Below are 20621 nucleotides of genomic sequence, written 5' to 3' on the forward strand. Positions count from 1 at the left end.
GTTTTTAACCAGTGTGTATGATTCCATAAAACCAATTATCCTTTCTATTCAGAACTTGAAAGTATTCTATAGTGTGTTTGTTTTCAACTAGTGTGTATGTATCCAATATAACCAATTATCCTTTCTATTCAGAACTTGAAAGTGTTGTATAGTGTGTTTGTTTTCAACCAGTGTGTATGTATCCCATATAACCAATTATCCTTTCTATTCAGAACTTGAAAGTGTTGTATAGTGTGTTTGTTTTCAACCAGTGTGTATGTATCCCATATAACCAATTATCCTTTCTATTCAGAACATGAAAGTATTGTATAGTGTGTTTGTTTTAACCAGTGTGTATTATTCCATATAACAATATCCTTTCTATTATAATGACTTGATCTGAAAGATGCAAATTTCATGAACATATCATCATTGGAATTTCAGACTTTTGACTGCCACTATAAATTTCAGTTGAAATTTTTTTATCATTTTTTTAATAATGTTTAATATCTGTGGGATCATTCAAACTGTACTATTTTATTGAATTTTTTCACAGAGTAAAGAACTTTGATACTAAAGGAGGTTATTCACCTTTTGTGACCCGTGCTGGAATTCCAGCAGTAGATGTATCGTACGTGCATGATGTAAGTGAACAAATACTTATGCCATTAGCTTTATGTTATAAACAAGGAAGTATGTTGTGTTCTTGGCATTAGATGTTTACGTGCAATGATTTAAGTTATGTTGTTTGATGTTGATCTTTTTTATATGTAAGGATACAAGTTATGCTATTATATGAGGTGCATTATGTACAAGGATGTAAGTCATGTTGATAGTAATAGTTGCATGTTATGAATAATGATGTAAATTATGCTGATGCAGACTACACATTTGCACAGAATTTTGCCTTTTTTAAAGTAGATTTTACACAATCTGGAATTTTATGCAATCTGTATACTGTCTACATATATGAAAATGGAGATTAACACCTCATAAAGCAGCTCTGAAATTTAAAAAACTGGGATGAATAACTAATATTAATATTCACTTCTGATTAGAATAGACTATCTACTTGGAGAAAAACTAAAAATCAACATGGGAACATGTATAGCTAATTAAATATACTCTTCTTGCACTTTACTTATGAAGATTAGAATGCACTGTTTCATAAGTTGGATACCCTTACTGTTAATGATATTTTTGGATCTAAACCTAATAATATCTCATAAGGTTTCGGTAGCTTTGGAGATTTAGGTTAGCTCTAACTTCGTATAATAAGGTAATAAGATAAATCAAATGTTTATGATATTGCTTGCAGTAACTCAAAGTGTAAAACCCAATATGTGAAAAGAAACTCTGAAACTGAGCTATTCAGGAGTATAAACTCTCTCCATCTCATAAGATGTTTTAACTATGAGTGTGAAACTTCAAGGGAGATGAGGATGGCTTATACTGTTGGTTAGCTTAGTTGAATAGAGCATTGGCCCTATTAGCGAAAGGTTGTGTGTCATGATATTAAAGACTGTTTAGTTTAGATATAATTGATTAATTTATTTTGTGAGTGAATATTTTATTATTGTTTAGTTTTTGTTATAATAAGAGTTAAAAGCAGATGACTGTAGGAAGTTATGTTTATAATTCATTGATGTTGAGACTATCAAATGTTGTGTGCAATACACTGATGTCGAGAATATAGAGATTTCTAGAAGGCAGGCAGACGATTAAATGATAAAGATATAAATAGTGTGAGACGAGTGGAAACAGCAGACAGACAATAGCAGAAGAGAGTAAAGCTATGGGCAAGGAAAAGTTTTTATGTTTTGATGCCAGGGATAAGAATTGGCTGGCATTTGTTCAAATCAAGTGATTAAAATGTTTGAGGGGGTGGGAGCTAGGGCCATTTATGCTAGTATCAGTAACCTCAATATGAGATTTCCTTGCCTTGATGCTTATGCTAAACCAAAATTGATATGTGAAGCTCCTTTTAACTGTCTTATTGAATAACAGCACCCCCCTGGAAAATGAGAAACATAATTCTTTCTTTATTCATTCAGCATATACATATATGAATTTTTTATTAAATTCACAATTTCACACTACTTTGCCCTTCCCTGGGAAAATTTCTGCAGACACCCATGCATATGTACTTATGTAATTTACCATAAGTACAAGTCAATTTGATCGACTTTGTAACCACCATAAAAATATCAAAAATAAAACTAAATGATCATTTTTCTTCTTTCTAGAATGATTGCAAATTGTAACAGGAGACTATAATTGTTTATCCTAAATAGTTTAAAGCTCATAACAGCCTACATATCTTTATACTTAATTTTATTGTTATATTGCTCTTTTAACCATATCTAACTAATAATCCCACCACACAAGTTGTAAATCACTCGGTAAAGATGTAGCTCACATTACTGTATTGAATTATGTAACACACGAATTGCTCATGAGTGTACCTCATGAATAATTTTTATTATCATCATTTTACCTAATCTAACCTAATAAGTTTCTAATTTTTACATTTTAGTTACTTTTATAATAATAGCTAAATAATATCAATGAAAAACAAAAAAATATAGTACTTACCTTTGACTCTTGTTTTTTGCTGTTGGTTGCTGATGAAATTTAAGCCACCTTTTTTATTTAACTACTGGTATTAGTATACTAAATAATTTGTATTTGTTGAAATAATGCACCTAAGATCACAGAATAATAACAGGCACAAAGCAAACAATGTTCTATAACTATAATAATTTATTTGGCTTTCTAACTATGGTATAAGAGCCTTAAAATAATTCCTAAAGCTTCTCAATCTGAATACTGTGAAAGAAAACTTTCAAACTGAAGACAAAATAGACAACACTGTACTGAAAACAACATAATATAATACATCATTTGAGAGATTAAATCTTTGCCTTTCTATTGGTTATAAATGATATAATATAAAACTTCAGAGAGAACTACTGGCAATTTGTGAGAGAGAGAGTGTGACAGGTGGGCATGGCAAGTGGGTCTGATTTTCTAGTTTATAGCTCCAGAAACAAATAAGATTGAAGGCTATAAAAATTAGACTTTGCTTGAGTAATATCTATATTGTAATGAGGAATTTGTATTTATTGAAATAACGCACCTAAGATCACAGATAATAACCTGTTTTTTAACCTTTTCACAAATATTTTCATTTTATGGTTTCAGAGCAATACTTTATACACTCTGAAGCTAAAAGCTGTTTCTGGCAGCATGCAACATTAACAGTAAGTGAAACACAACATACATATAGCATTACCTCGACCTCATGAAATTTTGGATATTTTGTTTCACTAAAATGATGTTTGGCTAACTTAAGTTTGTGTGTCCGAAATAATTTATGTAGCTTTAGAATGTCCCAAAACTACTAATTTATTTGGCTTTCTAGATATCTGTAATTTATCCATTGTTTATTGACAATAGATGATATTGTAATATTCATAACAAAAGAGTTTTAAAATGTTAATAGTTTTCCAGGTTTTACAACCATAAACTATTTCAGACTTGTTTGGTCAGATTGACCAACCCTATAACTCTAAATTTACTGTGTATATCTGCATGAAATTTGACAAGCTTTTAGTAAACAATAAAAGTATGTTGTACACTCACTACACTATTAAACTGGTTTACACTCATGGAAATCAAAAACTGTTTTTCTCTGTGCCTTACAAGTTTTTGTGTCCAAAATAATTTGTGTAGCTTTAGAATGTCCCAAAACTACTGATTTATTTGGCTTTCAAGATAATCTTTAAATAGGTTAAAACAAATTCCATTAGCCATTCAAAGTAACACATTGAGTATGATGGAATGAGAAACATCTAACAACTGGATAATCTAGGAGGGAAAATCAGTTTCATGTAGAGGAGAATTTGCTCTTTCTGTTGGTTATAAGCATGTCCATTAGCCATAGAAAGTTAATTAGCAAATAATCTTGAAAGTTGGAGAGAATTAGGGGCTTTTCTTTGTAGATGTTGATTTATTGATATCTCAGCAAATAAAGAAAATAGTAGGTGCAAATATTAGATTCTTGCTTGTAATTATGTATAGTTAATATTTCTAATTGGTTGAAAATGCAGCAGCTTATTTTAGAAGTTATAAAATTTTGTAGTTAAGAAATTGGAGCTCAGATGTGTCATATGACCTAAAAATTATTATTCTTAAAATGTTTCTTTTTTAAATTTGAATTATAAATTATGTTTTCATGCATGCAAGTTTATTGACATACATAGATAGTTAACAAAGTTGTTTAATTAGACCTTGAATGTAAAATGTTATAACATGCTTGAAACATGGCTTTAGTTAAAAATTAATTTATCAGTTAATAATTTAACATTATCTATAAACAAATATTGTTTTTACAAACATTTACACATGTTTTTAGTTGGAAAATGGTTTGCTTTCAACAGAATCTTGGGAATGACACTATTTGGAGAAGGTAATCCAAGGATAAAAAAAAAATCAAATTATCGTTTTTTATAAAAAAAAAAAGACCAGTTGTACTCTTTCTCCATAGAAAAAAAAACTATTTGTATCTAAATAATGTGCACTATAATTAGTATTAATATTTCATTCTATTGTAACTTCTATGTGAGAGATTTTAGAGGAATTAAAAATTAGATTATTAATAGAAATTAAATTATCAATATAACATACAGTAAAAGAATATGACCTAGATGTTGTTAACTGTTTCAAAAAGGTACAAGCCTGGCATTTTCATAAAATTAAAGATATAAATTAGCAATATTCAAAGAAAAATAGGTTTCCATAGGAATGCCAGTCACTTGTTTAAATGCTTGTTCATAGTTGCTATAAATAGAAAATTTAAGTATAACTCTGTACTGATTTTTAGTGAAATTGCACTTAGAAATAACTATATTGGAATCTAAAAATTGTTCAGTTAAACTTAATAACTTAACAAGTCTTTTTTAATTTATTTTGATATATAGAGAAGTAAAATCAGAATGGAAATGGCTAGTTCAAGAGAATTTAAAATAGTCAGCTAGTCCAAAACTGGTGTATTATGTTTAATAATGCAGAAATAATGATCTGATTCACTTTCTAAGATGATTTGATTTTATTAAATAAAAAATCAATAATTTTATTGTGTATTATAGAAACAGATTTAGCACAAGTATTAATTATAGTAATAACATAACTTTAGTATAATTTCTATTCCACTTTTATTTTAAACTTAGACCAGTAATATTAATGTATTAATATTAATGTATTTTTGTAAATATTTTAGGTGTCTTGATTTCATTAATTAGAATTTATGCATAAAATTGTCTAAATGTAAATAAAATGAAAATTTGCTTTATCAGTTGTGATAATAAATTGGTTTTAAATGTATAGGACATATTTTGACAGATTTAATATACCTGACTGTTTTACAACATTAACAGCTAATGATTTCTATTAAAAAAACAGGAAAGATAAAACATTTTTTACTAATTTTGATAATATAATTAACAGTGTTTCTTTCTAAACTGGATATTGCAAGATAAATATAAAATTAGGAATTTAAAAATCTGCAAATAGGGATTGTAAAAAAGTAAGAAAACAAGGCTGGAGATAATGTAGACATTATTTAATCAAACTACAAACCCTTATTTTGGCTTCGTGCTGTTACCTAGAATTACATTTAAATTCCCAATTTTTTATTTAGTATGCTACAAAAGGTTTGGGTTCAATATAACAAGCTGTTTTTGTTGTAGGCTGGTGTAATGGGCAATGCCCTTAGGGCTGGTCATTGGAGCTATGACTTTACTGCCAATTACACCAAATTTATTTAATTGAGGAATGCAGTGGTGAGTAAAGCTCACAAGTCACTAACTTGAGGAGATTTACGGTTAGACTAAAGAAACTGATTTCTGAGACTGATATTCAACAAGATACATCAATTTTATTGGAGTTCTTACAACAACATACACTTTTTAATAACAACAGTTAAACCATTAATAATTCATTAATTTTTAACAATCCAACTTTGAAGTTAATATTGACAACATAGTTCACATAAGAGAAATTCAAATCTGTTACACACATTAACATTCTTCATATCAATTGCTTTACTATTTTATCCTAAACTACGTTAATTGAGAAATATCAATCTTACTTACATCAAAGCTGAGGAGGTGTATTGTTGCAAATTGGATACCTTCATCATGGATAGAACTTCCCAAACTTGAGAACTATTATTCATTCTTGGAGAACTGAATTTTCAGCTTCAGACATGAGTTTTCATACAACATTTTCTCTGTATTCTTACGAGTTTCCAAGTAGTATTCGTAACTACTCGCAAGTAGTTCAGTTCTGATACTTCATTGGCTAATTTCTGCAACTTGTTGGGCGTTTCAAAAACCAAAACTCTCAAAAAATTGGTTACTGTGATGGTGAGTGCTTCGGTTTCCTTCTCACTTATATTACTATTCCAGTCTGTAGTAACGAATCCTACATCAAAGTGCCGATTTTACATGCTATCATAAACTTTTTAGAAGCCTTTACTGTACTACTAGATCGACATCAGTAACTTATCACTGTCAAACTCGTGACTAGCGTTTTTCTCAGCATTTTTACTGGGGTTCTAGGTATTAGTTCTATTTTTTATAAATCTTTAACTTGTGATTCTTAATACTAAGTAAATAGCTAACTATGCTTTGCCTGTTCTTGACCTAATTTTGCAATTCAGACGTCCTTACTTATGCCATTTCTTCATGTATGTGTTCCACACCTAGAACCTAAATTTTCTCTACTTTCTTTCTTAACACTGAAGCAATTGTAAAAATTACTTAAAATACCCAATTGCTTCACTGGCAAGAGAATAATAATAATGAGAAAGAATTACAAATGGACCATTTTGAGCAGATTTCTTCGTAAATCTAACGTGTGCTTTTTTGTGCATTTTTATATGTGACAGCCTTGGTAGTCAGTAGAAAAGGTTTTAATATGTTGTTTGAACTGAATCTTTATTGTTTAAGGCACTTTTTTTTAGGATTTTGTGCAATCCCTATTATGAACCACTATCATGGTTCATGATAAATACTAGCTTAAAATCTAATTTTTTCATTTGATTTGTGACACACTTAGTATACCAGATGTGGGAAAGCCAACTTCAAACAGTGAGTATGTGTCTCAGCTAGCCTAGTTTATACTTGAATGATATTGTTAATAATACTCTGTGGGTGTAGATTGAGTATTTGACAATTGTACAAATTAATGGTGTTTTTATTAACAGATATTTCTTCTATGATTTACATTCTTTTTATTAGGGCTGTGAAGATTTTTTGGATAATCAAATCCAGTTTGATTTTCCACAGAAATGGATGCCAAAATCATAAAAACAGTAATTGTTTCTGTTCAGAAATAGCATAATTTTGTTTGAATATGAAAGTTTATTCATGAACACAGAAACATTTAAATGATTAAATATCCAATTATATTGAGTAATTATGGTAATTCTTGCATGTCATGTGATTTATGAGAGGTGTGAGTTGTACAGTTAGAATATATTTTTGACAGTCATTCACATAATATGACACAGATTGATCTGCTAAATCAAGAACAAATCCATGCAAACATGTTGATTCTAGAAAAGAGTAAAATGTATTCATTATATTGTCTCTACTTCTTAGTTTTTACTGTTTTTATACCTTTGTCATATTACCTAACTGTCAAATTCTAATCATTCTGTTGTTGGGGTTTGTTTTACCTGTTTAGGGGGCATACTTCTATTACCGTTCTCACGCCTTTGTTTTATCCTTGCTTCCTGTTCTTTCCTTACACTTGTGGGGGGGGGTACTTCCCCCCTTTGCTGATTCCTTCCTTTTCCACCTTATCATTGGCCTGATCCTGATAGCCTTCTATGTTCTCTACATACTCTTTGGTATTGCTTTGCTTACACGGCTTCAATCTGTGGTTCCCCTTTCTACTTCTTTCTTTAATGGTGCCCATCCTCAGCTCATAGGCTTTCTCCTTCTGCCCTCACCAATTGGGTTTGGCTTTTGTTTCGATTGGCTTATTCTTCTCTTATGTGTCCTCCTGGATCTTGTTCCAGCTGTCTTCTCCCTGCACTTGACACCTTCTCCCTCTGGCTTCTCATCTTCATCATCCCTTAGAGGACATTCTTCAATGGGGCAAGTGGACTACACCTCAGATATTCTTCTTCCCTTCTTCTTCTTCTTTGGTTTCTTGTCCCCCATCTGCAGTCGTTTTTCATACTTCCGTGCAACTTTGTCTGGATAAGTATATTAATACTTTTCTTTCCTTTCAGGGACCTTGCTTTCTTTCTTTTATGGATCCCACTCTGTGGCGAGTGATGCCTGACAAGGTATTCTTTAACTCTAAGTTTGCACTATACACCATTTTGAATCTTGCGCTCTTTCCATGGTTCCGCATGCTCACCTTTGAGATGGGGCATTTCACAAGATTGCTTGTAGGTGAATAATCTTGCAATATTTGGAAAGCATGGGTAAAGCAGAAGGGTATAGCTGCCCATCCCTGCCATGCCTCAATTGAATAAATCGGTATGGTATGCTTTTCAAAATGAGGTTTCGTGATCACCTATTGCACCGTCTTGGGTGTCGATGTTCCTCCAATCTCTCCATTGCACTATCTGGCTCCCTTGTCTTTAAGTGGAGCATGAGAGTCCTTACCACTTACCAGTTCCAAGCCACTGGGATGGTTGACCATGGAGGCACCCTGTTGAATTAGTTCCACAAAGATGGTTATAACCATTCAGTTCAGATTAGGGCAGTGATGTTCTGCCAGTGTAGATGGCATATGATACTCCAGATTGAGTTTAATATACCATGGAGTGAGACATCAAAATGCAGTTCATTCCTTTGATTGGGAGCCCTTATCCTACCCTCATGTGGATTTCAGTAACCGTGTGCTGGTTTTGGATTTAGAGTGAACCAATCAACATAAGTCCTCACACAGGTTTTGGGTTGTCTATCTTCCTCCCTCAATTACCCCTATTGTGTTGTGGGTCACAGTAAGGATATGTGGGATGTCTCCATCAATGTCCTCTCTTGTAACGTGGATGTTATTGCCCTTTGGATGTTCCGGATTAGTTTCACAGTTTTCGGAATTGATTGCATGTGATCGACTTCCCTAGGATGTTGGATATCCCATTCCTGGCTACCTAGCTCAGTGCTAATCTTGTGTCATGCCCTGGAATCGATGTGTTATTCTCATCCATGATTCTGGGGTTTGAGGTGAAGATGGTATGATCCTCATCTTACCCTCACATGGATGTCAGTACCCAACTAGGAGGTTTTTGATGTAGTTGACTTACCGAGTACGGTCCACTGTGCTCGAGCCACTCTACACCATGGGACTCTCCTCATTTATCCACCTTCTTCCTGTGGGATGGAGATCATATCTCTTCCTTGTAAGACCACTCCCTGCCATATTCTCTCCCACTCGGATGTGCTCCCTTCTTTTACCACCATGTTCTTCCAATTTCACCTACTTCATATGTGGTGAAGAGTATACCTGGATCAGAAGTGTTGTGGTTTCTCCTCTTCAGATCTCCGGATCTGATGCTCTCATCTACAGGGGTATCCTTCTGCTCTTCCCTTGCACTGGTCCCACCCCCTTATCAGTGTGGGATTATAGCTAATCTTGTGAGAGGAGGAAGTACTGTATTGGAAGTTATAATTTTCCTATATGGAAAATGTATTTCTGATACATACTTCACACTTCCTCCCCATAATCTTCCAGTACTTCCGTCATCTGCCAAACTTTGAAGTGATAGTTTGGTAGAGGTGTATAGAGGAAGTCACATGCATCATGTGATTGTACTACTCTCCTATTGGTGGAGAGGTAATTCGGGTTGATTTGCATGAGAGACACATTGAAATCTTTGATTCCAATAGGGAGGGGGGGGGTGTGTGGAAGGCTTGTGGCATGCATTATAAAAAAAGTTCGCATATAGAGGGCAGCACAAAACGGGAAAGCTAATCTTGGGAGTGGAGGGATGTACCTATCAGAAATACATTTTCAGTATAGGAAAATTATAACTTTAAAAATCATTGTAGCCCTACTTTAAATCACATTCTTATAAAGGGTTTCTTTAGAAAAAAGAATTATAACTTTAAGGCTATTATTAAATTAAAAAATTTTGTTTTGACTGAAAGTTATGTATAACTACAGTGTTATTAAACTTGAATTATATGTAGGCATTATGGAACTGTGGCATCAATCTCAAGCTCAATGTCTAAGTCTACTAAAGATCAGATTTTTTAAGTCTTAATGTTTTTTATAAGGGTGAAATTTGGCCGAGCATTTCCTATTGGTCATCATGTTGAGTTACAGGTTAAAGGCTCTTGGGTTAATGATGTAATACTACTAAATATGCTCCATACATTCAGCTTTGGGTGAATTATGATAGTGGCAGTCAATCCCATTATTTGTTTCAAAGAGCAAGACAAAGTTGTTTTGGCAATGGGTGCTTCTAACTGGCTGTTTTCCCTGTCTCTGCTCAGTAGTTCAGAGTTACAAATGCCTATGACTAAATTTTAAGAATTTGTGATTTGGTTCTGTAACTCAGTGGTTCTCAGTGTGTGGTCCATGAGGGTCCTCCACGTGGTTTGCAGGCTGATCTAAAATGCAGTGCATGACCAAGGCCATATGAGAGAACAGAACAGATGGGATAGTACTGGTAGGTGGTTTGTAAGATCTTTTGCCTTGCTGAAATGGTCTGCAGACAAAAAAGTTTTCAAACCACTGCTGTAGCTCATGTGCACATAAAGTGCCATTTAAAATGAACATTTTCAACTTTAAAAAAACGTGTATAAAATGTGCTAACAAAACAGCGAAATGTACACTCTTGAGAAAAGAAAATTATAAAACTTTTAATAAAGAGAATTGATTTGATTTACTTCTTCCTTTTAGGCTATGCCTGTATCTTATCCTCTTATTCACTCCAAGTATGATATGCTTGAAGTAGTTGAAAATATTATAGATCCAACATTCAAGGTAAGTTAATTGCTTAAGCTGTTTTTTGACAATATTTTTGGGTACAGATATTCTCAAAATTATTCATTCCTTTTCCTTTTTATACTAACAAGGTGTTTTTGAATGTAGAAAAATGAGGAAATTTGAAAACAAGCCAAATAGTCAGAAAACATGAAGGAAAATTGAAAGTTATCAAAGGTATCACAAAATTTAGTCAGGGAAAATAGAGATACCCCCCCCCCCCCACCCCTTCTGATTTCAAAAAAAATATTATTCTTAGAACCTCCATGTGCAAGTAAGCTATGCCAGTTATTGGTATATTTTAACTTATTCTTGGTCAGTCAATCTTTTGTCTGGTGATAATTTTTTAATTCATTATATTTTATAGGCTAAGTCAAATATTCTTTTATAAATACAAATATTTTATTGTATACAATCAGATAAAAATGTCCTTATTTGAAGTTATTTTTCCTGTAGTATTGTAGTCTGAAGAAAATATATTCTGAAATTTTTATTAACCTTCATAATCGGATTACAAGCTAAGGTGGGTAAGTAGGTAGAAATATGAGGAAAAGTTGAAATATCAGTGAGTTGTATACATGCTTTAAAAGTTGGAAATAACTTGAAAAATAAAATAAAAGTTTAAAAAAACTGCTTGGGACAACAAGTTGCTGTGGCATCTGCTAAGCTTGTAACATTTCTAACTTAACAGTTGTGGTTCAAAAATCATTACCACAATACTTTATGACCACATTTGGACTTATATTCTCTGAGCAAAACAGGCAAAGAAGTCTGAGTATCACTTAAGGGACCTTAGTCATCTTTCATAGTTATGTTTTGAAAAACTTTCTCCTTATGTTTTGTCATAAAAACCTAAAAAATATTTAAACTATAATAGTTTGAATAGGTAAGTGGACTTTCATTATATAAATTTCTAAGAGAAGTAAACTTTTGCTTTTTTAGAGAAGCAAATAATTTTTCTTTTTTTGGTGAAAAATGAAATTTGACATTTTGTGTTTCTAGGAGAAGCAAGTAAGTTTTACTTTTATTAGAAGTGAGCTTTATGTCTAAAGATAACTGAGAGTTTGTATAAAGTGAATTATGGTGAACTATGTTTATTGTTTCTTCGTCTCCTTACTTTCAGTATCATGCAACTGTGACAAAAGTACTTGGAGAACTGCTAAGAGATCTTGCTGACTCTCTTTTTATCCCATTCAACCTGCTGGAATATGCTGAATTTCTTTCAGGTTGTTCCATTTCATTAAGGAAGATTTCAGTCAACATAGAAAAGAAGGAATTCCAACAAAGATATGTAAGCTATCTAGGTAATGTAGATCCAAACTACACTTCTTTTGTGTTGCTTATTCTACTAAAGATATTCTATATAAAAATGAAAACTGTATAGTGTGATCAAGTATTTAACCCCTATGATTATTGGTGCCTACAATTTGTAGGACCTAACGTATCTATCATTATATTCTGTTCCAAAAATAAAACTAGTGAATAAAATTGTTTGAAATTTGACAAGAACCTTCCTAAAAAGATGTAGTTTCAGAAAAATAAAATATTTCATTTTGATTTTTTTTTGCTATTTCTAAGAAAAATTTGTTATTTAATGTAATTATTTGCACTCAGACTGTGAATAGTTCACCTACAAGGTGATTTTCATTTTGAGAATAGAAATACTATTGTAATAACAAAAAAACATCGTACTTCATTGTTTTTAACTTGTGAAATGTTTATTACGGAGAAATACTCGCGTATATATATATATATATATATATAAAAATAGCCATGCAACATTTCGACCTTTTACTTAGGTCATCATTAGGCAAGAGAAAATAATGATAATTTGGCAAATTAGAGAATACATGATTAAAATAATGTTATAATTGCGTGAAGTGAAAACATCAATAAAATTAACCAATAGTATTATTGACTATTTAACAACAGAATCTATGGGGATGAAGAAATGAGATTAAAAACCTTTGCTGTTTATTATTATTATTTTTTATTTTGTTTTGTGAAAAGCAATAAATAACACCAGGAAGAGCACATTAGATGTTTCTTGCAGAGTTAAGATCATGTGATTATGAGGTGTCCTGCTATAAATGCTTCAGCTAGTGTAATTTTACACATTTTACTGATGTTGTGATAGGCTAAACTGAGAAATTTATAACTTTTACATTTTAGTTAATTTTATTTACAAAAATATGACTCATAAATTAAATATATATACATGAAAAAACAAGGACTTATAATACTCACTTTACTCTCAATGCATTTTGCACTGACATAAACATTTTACTGTAAGCCTCATTAAATCTCACAAATTTGGGTGTCAAAAAAGTATGTGTAGCTTTAAAATATATATTTTAGAATTCAAAAAAAATATATCTGTTATTAGAATAGAATGTTCCAAAACTACTTTTATTTAGCAGGCTTTCTAAGTTAGCTATTGGTAGGTTAAAAGAAATTCTGTTTAAATGTTTGGAGCAGGAATATGATGTTTGTACACAAAAAAACTACAACAGACTTTTGTTCTGTTGGTGCTGAAACCAAATAGCTTTAATGAGGACAATCTGCTCTTCCTTTTGGTTATAAACAGATTCATCAGCATTGTAAAGTTGATTAAGCAAAACTTGGAAGTTAGAATAATATGGTGTGGGTTTCCCTGGTAGGTGTAACAAATTTATTTATATCTCAACAATTAAAAATAGGAGGTTAAAATTTTAGATTCTTGCTTGTGATTATGTATAGTTCGTGTTTCTAAATGGGTTGAAACTGCAGAAGCCTATTTTAGAAGTTAGAAAATTCTTAAATCAGAGAATTTGAAGCTCAGGTGCATCATATGGCATAAAAATGAAGGTTGAGAATTTTTTATATCTCCTTTTTGAAATTAAGAAGTAATACTTACATAAAACACAAATCTGAATTATAAGTTACATTTTTTGCCAAGTTTATTGACATAGAATGATGATAAACTTGTTTAATCAAATTTTGAATGTAACAACATGAAATGTTGTGATATGTACAAAAGAGCCAGATCCAGATGGGAAGAGTTAATCTACATGGTGCCATACAATGATATGTTTGGCCATGGAAAGAATGCCATGAGGTCATGGAATTTTATATGTACTAGAGAGTAAGATTAATAAAAATTTTGAATTATATTATAGATAAAAAGCAAACATATTTCAACTTGGGTCATTGTCAGAGTATGATGCAATGCAAAAATTGAATATGACAAGTAAGCCTATTATACTAAGTTTTTCAATTACTTTGTACTCTGACAAAGATGTAAGTTGAAATATTGGCATAAAATCATTAATTAATTTTTGAAGCCTGAAAATCAATTCTTTTATGTCAAATAATGTAGTTCACTCAGTACTACATATATAAAATTTTGACTCTTAACCCTTAACAGGCTGGTAAGCACCTTTCAGCCTTGAAAATAGCTGCAGCCAAAGTTTGAATACCATTATTATAAACTATTTGTGTCAGTGTAGAGTGAATAAAGTGATATGAGAATTAATTTATGGTTTCATGAGAAAATGATTAGATGTAGCTCCTGCAGAAAAGAACAATAGAATTTATTGAAAGATTTAAGAACAAATGACAGATCTGGAAATTTTTATAGTTTGTTTAGACATTCTTTTCATTCCTAAAAATGTTTTTAATTATACTTATTTCAAAATTTAAAAAATTTTCTTCTATAATAAGACCTCATCTAAGCTTAGTTATTTCTAGAATGTTAGCTAAGTGAAAGAAAAATATTCCAATAAATTAAGTGTAATTCAAATCTTTATTTAATGAATATTAATGTTAAGTTTATCTTGTTCAAACAATGTAAATAAATAAAAGAACTTACTTATTGAAAAGAGACTATACTTATTAGATGTGAATTGATCTTGACCAAGAATAGTGTTACCTATTCATACCTAGTGCCATTGTGATAGCTCAAGTCACAGGCTACAAATAAATCTTTTTACAGCTGTTGCCATTGTTTTTATGATGTTTTATGATTTATAACCATAAGTAGTGGCTACTGCAATTGGAAAAATTAAGTTTCAAAATAAACATTACCAGTCAAATTGAAACAGACTAAATAGATAAAAGGAACTGAATTAAGTTTCAAAATAAACATGTTGATGATTACCAGTCAAATTGAAACTGACTGAATAGATAAAAGGAACTGTCTAATGAACAATAATAAATAAGCTCTGAAATTAAAGTATGTATTTTTTATGATAGAAAAAGTAAACGTAAATAATATATTTTAAGCTTAATACTGCATACTATGTTGTTAGTTTTTACAAAGTTCCATGCAATTTGGTTAAGTGTTTCTACTGTGAGAAAGGGAAAAAAATGAAGGGATGTCAGTAATCCTCACCTCCTCAGTCCAGAAGGGGTTAAATGTTATGCCTTTCAGATAAATTCATAGTTAGCCCTATTAATGGCTGCACTATTTACTAAAAGATGTACAGATTTAAAAATTTATTACAGTAATTCAATATTTTTTCTAATTGTTCTAGACACTTTGGATACGGTAATTGATGAATTTGGTGAAGCTGCTTACAAGTTCCACAACAGCCAAGAACATCTAGATTTGTCTGAGTAAGGTGTATCTAGAACAGTTGTTCTGTGTAATTTGTTATTTTCCAATTATCAAGCTATTTTTTGTTTGTTTGTTTGTTTCATTTTAGAGGTAGTTCTAGAGTTATTTAGCACATTTAAATTTGTTATTTATTGTTTTATAAGCAAGTTAGAAGATGTGTCTTCTTAAAGCTCATTCTTTCTTTCTGTGCTTGTTGTTAAGATTATAGAATGCAATGCATATTTACTGTTTGTATCTGTTCTTATTTTAGGTTAAACAATCCAGTGCATATTTACTGTTTTTGTCTTTGCTAGGTGTTAAGGTTAAACAATCTAATGCATGTTTGCTGTTTTTGTCTGCGATAGTTGTTAAGGTTAAACAATCCAGTGCATGTTTACTACTTTTGTCTGTGCAAAGTGTTAAGATTAACCCTACTGAGGTGGGTCTGACGGGTCTTCCTGTGGTCACGGGTCAACCTGTCATGTGGTATGTTGAATGCAGCATTGGTTCAGATTAGATGTTTATGATGTTCAAACACAAAATCTATAGTTTCTTACAAATTAGGAACTCAAATGACCAATATTGATAATTTAGAATATAAAATAAGAACCTCCTATTTTTTCTATTTGCTGAGATATTGCTACATTTAGTGAATCAAACACAGTGGCCCCACCCACATCTTTCCATTTTTGGAAACACTTGCTTACATACACCTACTTCTGTTTATGACATGTGAATAACCAATTGAAAGCTCAGAATATCCCTCATGTGGTTTTCTAAGCCTTTGCAAAGTACTTGCATGGGAAACCCTTTCTCTACATTGTAGATTCAAAGTGGTAAGGTAAAACATTATTGAGCTTGAAAAATCATACTTTTTAGACCCAAATACAGCTTAGCTACCTAAGCCTGATAAATTATAGTGGAATTCTGTGGTATGTATATAGTAATTTATGATTTTTTATTTCAAAATGCATATATTAAACCTAAAAAATTATTTTCTTTTACATTCTCCATGTGTGAAATTTGATAAGGCTTAGCAAATTACAGCAAGCACCAATGATTACAAAGTTCGTTACTAGAAGCGATAATTGTTTTCTGTGTTTCTTTATTTACTCTTCTTTGTTTTATGAAAAATAACTGAAATATAAGAACTTGTTTGTAAATAGTAATAATGTATATGCATATATTATGTATTATAACCAAAATGTGAATGTATTTTACAAAATACTGGTCCACTAGAACACAGCCAAGACAGGTCACTTAATAAAGGCCGGTTTTATATATTCTAGGATACGGTAACATGAGTGCAGATGTGCTGCATCATTCAGCTTCTGTAACATTAGTGAGACACTGTTGAAAAGTCAATAAAATAAAAATAATAAATTTTTATATATGTAAAATGTTATGAGATGTAAGCTATTTATACTAAACACTTGTGGTTTTGTTTTATAATATGTAGTAATTCTAGAATGAAAAAAGCATAATTTATATCTATTTCCTTTTTTTTTTATGGTAGTTACGAGGTTGGTAGAATCGATCAAACCCATACAAAAATACAGTAGTGAAAATAACAGATAAAAAATAAACTTTTTTCTAAAAAAACGTTTGATAATTATCTGGAGGATATTAGGAGGTTATGGAGATTTCACATATGAAATATAACAATTTTCTGATGCATAAAAGTATTTTTAATCCTAAAATCAAAATTACTTTGCATGTTGGATAGTCAATATTCAAAAATAAAAAATGCATGAGTGGAATCCACCCACCCACCCATATTGAAGGGTTAAACAACCAATTCATGTTTACTATTTTTATCTGTGCAAGGTGTAAACGTTAAATAATCCAGTGCATGTTTACTTTTTTCTGAGTGTTAGTTGTTGAGGTTAAACAATCTAGTGCATTTTTACTGTTTTTATCTATGCTAGATGTTAAGATTAAACAAGCCAGTGCATTTTTACTGTTTTTATCTATGCTAGATGTTAAGATTAAACAAGCCAGTGCATTTTTACTGTTTTTATCTATGCTAGATGTTAAGATTAAACAAGCCAGTGCATTGTTACTGTTTTTATCTATGCTAGATGTTAAGATTAAACAAGCCAGTGCATTGTTACTGTTTTTATCTATGCTAGATGTTAAGATTAAACAAGCCAGTGCATTGTTACTGTTTTTATCTATGCTAGATGTTAAGATTAAACAAGCCAGTGCATTGTTACTGTTTTTATCTATGCTAGATGTTAAGATTAAACAAGCCAGTGCATTTTTACTGTTTTTATCTGTTAAACAATCCAATGCATGTTTACTGTTTTTTTTTCTCTTTACAAAGTATTTTATAGCTCTTGTATGTATAGTTAATATGAATTATTTCTGAAGACAAGAAAACTGAAAAAAAAACATGTAAAAATAATTTTGCATCAATTGTCACCCATCTATATTTAATAAGGTTAATCCCTCATTTTATCTGGATGTATAATATTAATAATTAGTCAAAATGTAGATGAAATAAGAATGTAATATGTTTAACTGTATAAATTCATTGGACCAGATATTTAAATTTCTATAGAGCTCTTTTTAATCAGAAGTGACAGTCGGAAGTTTTTTCTGTCACATTTTTGCCAAGTGTAATCAGTCAATTTAACCTATATAAAAGTCAGTGTGTGTCACATCACACTGGATTTCTCAAAATAGGAGTCATAAAAGCCAAAATGCATTTATTCGGATAGAATAGTTCAATTACTGTCTGCCCATTATGACTTTAGTGATGGGGTGCAAGGGGGCTGTGAGGGTGTGTGTGATGTGAAACCTTATAAGTGTAGTGAGTGTTAGTATAATAAGCCTAAAGTAAAGACATAGTGTGGGATCATCTAGCCTAAAGCATGAAAGTAAAAATATCAATTCAATTTTAAACTTAAATCGTTTCTGAATTAAGCTATTTTCTGTTCCATCGTCACCAATGGTTTTAATAAGAAAACAAACCTCTTTAATCAACTAAGTATTTAAATTAAGAAATCAACAAATATTTTTCCAGTTTTGTTGTCTATACAGTTCATTTTAAACTTTTTTTACTAAACAACATGACATAAAAACCATTGTTGGAATGTAGTGCTACCAAAATGCACTGGCTTTTCTATATATTAGAATTTGTTAATCTAAGTGATTTTTGCCAATAATTACTCTGTGAATAAGCCATAAATTAATTTCATGAATGATCTTAATTTTGATTGTATCACAAAGGAATTTACTGATGTTTGACTGCCTCGACTGCAATTTTCTGTTGGTCAAACTGTATTTTGCAAAATTTATATATTTCAGTTAGCTATGAAATGTTAGGTTATAGTATATTATGGTGTGAGGGTACTTGCCTCCTCATTTTTGACAGTCTATACGCTAGTTTCATTATAAGACTTACTTTTCAGGCCTTCAAGAAGTCTTCCCCAACATGATAAATTTTGATTAGACTTGGGTTTAGTGTAAAAGTTCACCCATAAAATTAGATGTTGTTTCATGTTCAATGTCATCACTAAAAAGGTGACGAAATTTTTCAAATATTTTTACTCTTGTTTTTGTATGAGGAACTTCAGTATCATTAGTTATGAGATCTGTCTTTGAATTGAATTTGCTTTTGTTTTGTTACATTGTTTTATAGTCCCATGGCAATTCGTCGTATAAATGATCAGCTACTGCTTTTAGAACGGGCTTTTCTTGACTCTCGTGGACTGCCACGTAACTTCTTTAAGAAGTAAGAATTTTTTGAATTTGATACTTGTGTGAAGTACCATTTGTTGGTTTAGATTTTATTTCTCATGTTTGTAAGAAAGGCCAAAAATGTTGAAATTATTTAACCTTATGATGTGAATAAGCTTTTCAGTTTTGAAATATATATATATATATTTTTTTGCTTTTGCCTCTAACATCAATTGTCTGAATGCCTAAAGAAACAGTTACAGATCCATGTAGAGGAGAAGTCAGAATGCTTCATACACCAATGAGGATGGAATGCTGGAAGCTAGGGCTTTTGCTGAGCTAATATATTAAATACCAAGTGGAGAACGAGAGGTACCTTTTTAAGGTGTCTGAACTGCACAGCCTGTAAAAAAATTGACTACATGATCATAAAATCATAAACAAGACCAGACTTACAACCCAACTCTTGGAACATTTTCTAGAATAATTCCAACAACTCACAGACAGGGAAAAATACTCTGCTTGTGTTTAATAAGGATCTAAAGAAGCTTTAGTTTCAGTGATTATATAGCTACGACCCTTTCTATGACCAAACTGGTAAACATTTTGAGAATAGAAATGTTTGACATTGGACTTTTACTGTTTATGTGGTAATTTTCCACCTGACTGCCAGGGTCAGTCTGCTACAATAAACGTCAATTCCTTGGTGTCTATGTTGCTAAATGAACCAAATTTTGAGAGTCAAGACAGAATTGACTCTCAACCCTGTTTGAACATATCAAAGTTTATTCTCTTCATTGCCAAGAATAAATCTTCAACGGCTATCAAAAAACAGCATTCTAGAGATCAAGAACCCCCCTCTTCTTTTATATTTGGACCTGAACCTCCACACTATGATTAACATTTATAACCTTGCAATAGCCATGACCAGGTAATGGGGGGAGGGGGTACAGATCTGGCTAGCTACTTCTGTCTGCCAGCACTTTGAGAAGGAGGGCCTAGTATGTACTACAAATCTACAAAAGGGCCTCTATCCTGTGGGAGCCTTATATAACATTGACAATAACCCTTTGTCTACAACAGCTCGTGGATTTTTCATGTTACTGGCATCCTTATATTCCAATTCCCATCTGCCACGTGTTGTGGTTGCTGTAGAGACCCATTAACATATCTCTTTAACTCCAAAAAGCCTTGTTTATAGATAGTTTCTGCAATCTTTTAATATGTTAATGTAAAACCTGAAGTACAAGGAGAAGTATACTTTTAGTTAAAAATAGATATTTCAAAAAATTGATTTCTTTATCAAACATTTACACCACAAAGGGTTTCTCCTGGACTTTTGGAGCATCACAGCCATAATATTGAG

The 20621-nt window shown here is 31.4% G+C and overlaps 1 protein-coding gene across 2 annotated transcripts in view; it reads left to right on the plus strand.

The window, feature by feature from the left end:
* Positions 1-20621, plus strand: part of LOC106466367 (putative N-acetylated-alpha-linked acidic dipeptidase) — a 92598-nt gene that overhangs the window by 63329 nt on the left and 8648 nt on the right. The window contains exons 13-17 of one of the 2 annotated variants that reach the window (XR_002612186.1): positions 536-623; positions 10912-10995; positions 12119-12299; positions 15510-15596; positions 19218-19310. Coding sequence is in view for 1 of the 2 variants with exons in the window: in XM_013926647.2 (XP_013782101.2) it covers positions 536-623; positions 10912-10995; positions 12119-12299; positions 15510-15591; positions 19218-19310 (528 nt within the window). In the remaining variant the exon portion in view is untranslated. The remainder of the gene's footprint in view (positions 1-535; positions 624-10911; positions 10996-12118; positions 12300-15509; positions 15597-19217; positions 19311-20621) is intronic. The other variant, XM_013926647.2, reaches the window with a different exon arrangement.

This window comes from Limulus polyphemus, unplaced genomic scaffold (genome assembly GCF_000517525.1).
Source record: "Limulus polyphemus unplaced genomic scaffold, Limulus_polyphemus-2.1.2 Scaffold2238, whole genome shotgun sequence".
NCBI classification, from domain to species: Eukaryota; Metazoa; Arthropoda; class Merostomata; order Xiphosura; family Limulidae; genus Limulus; species Limulus polyphemus.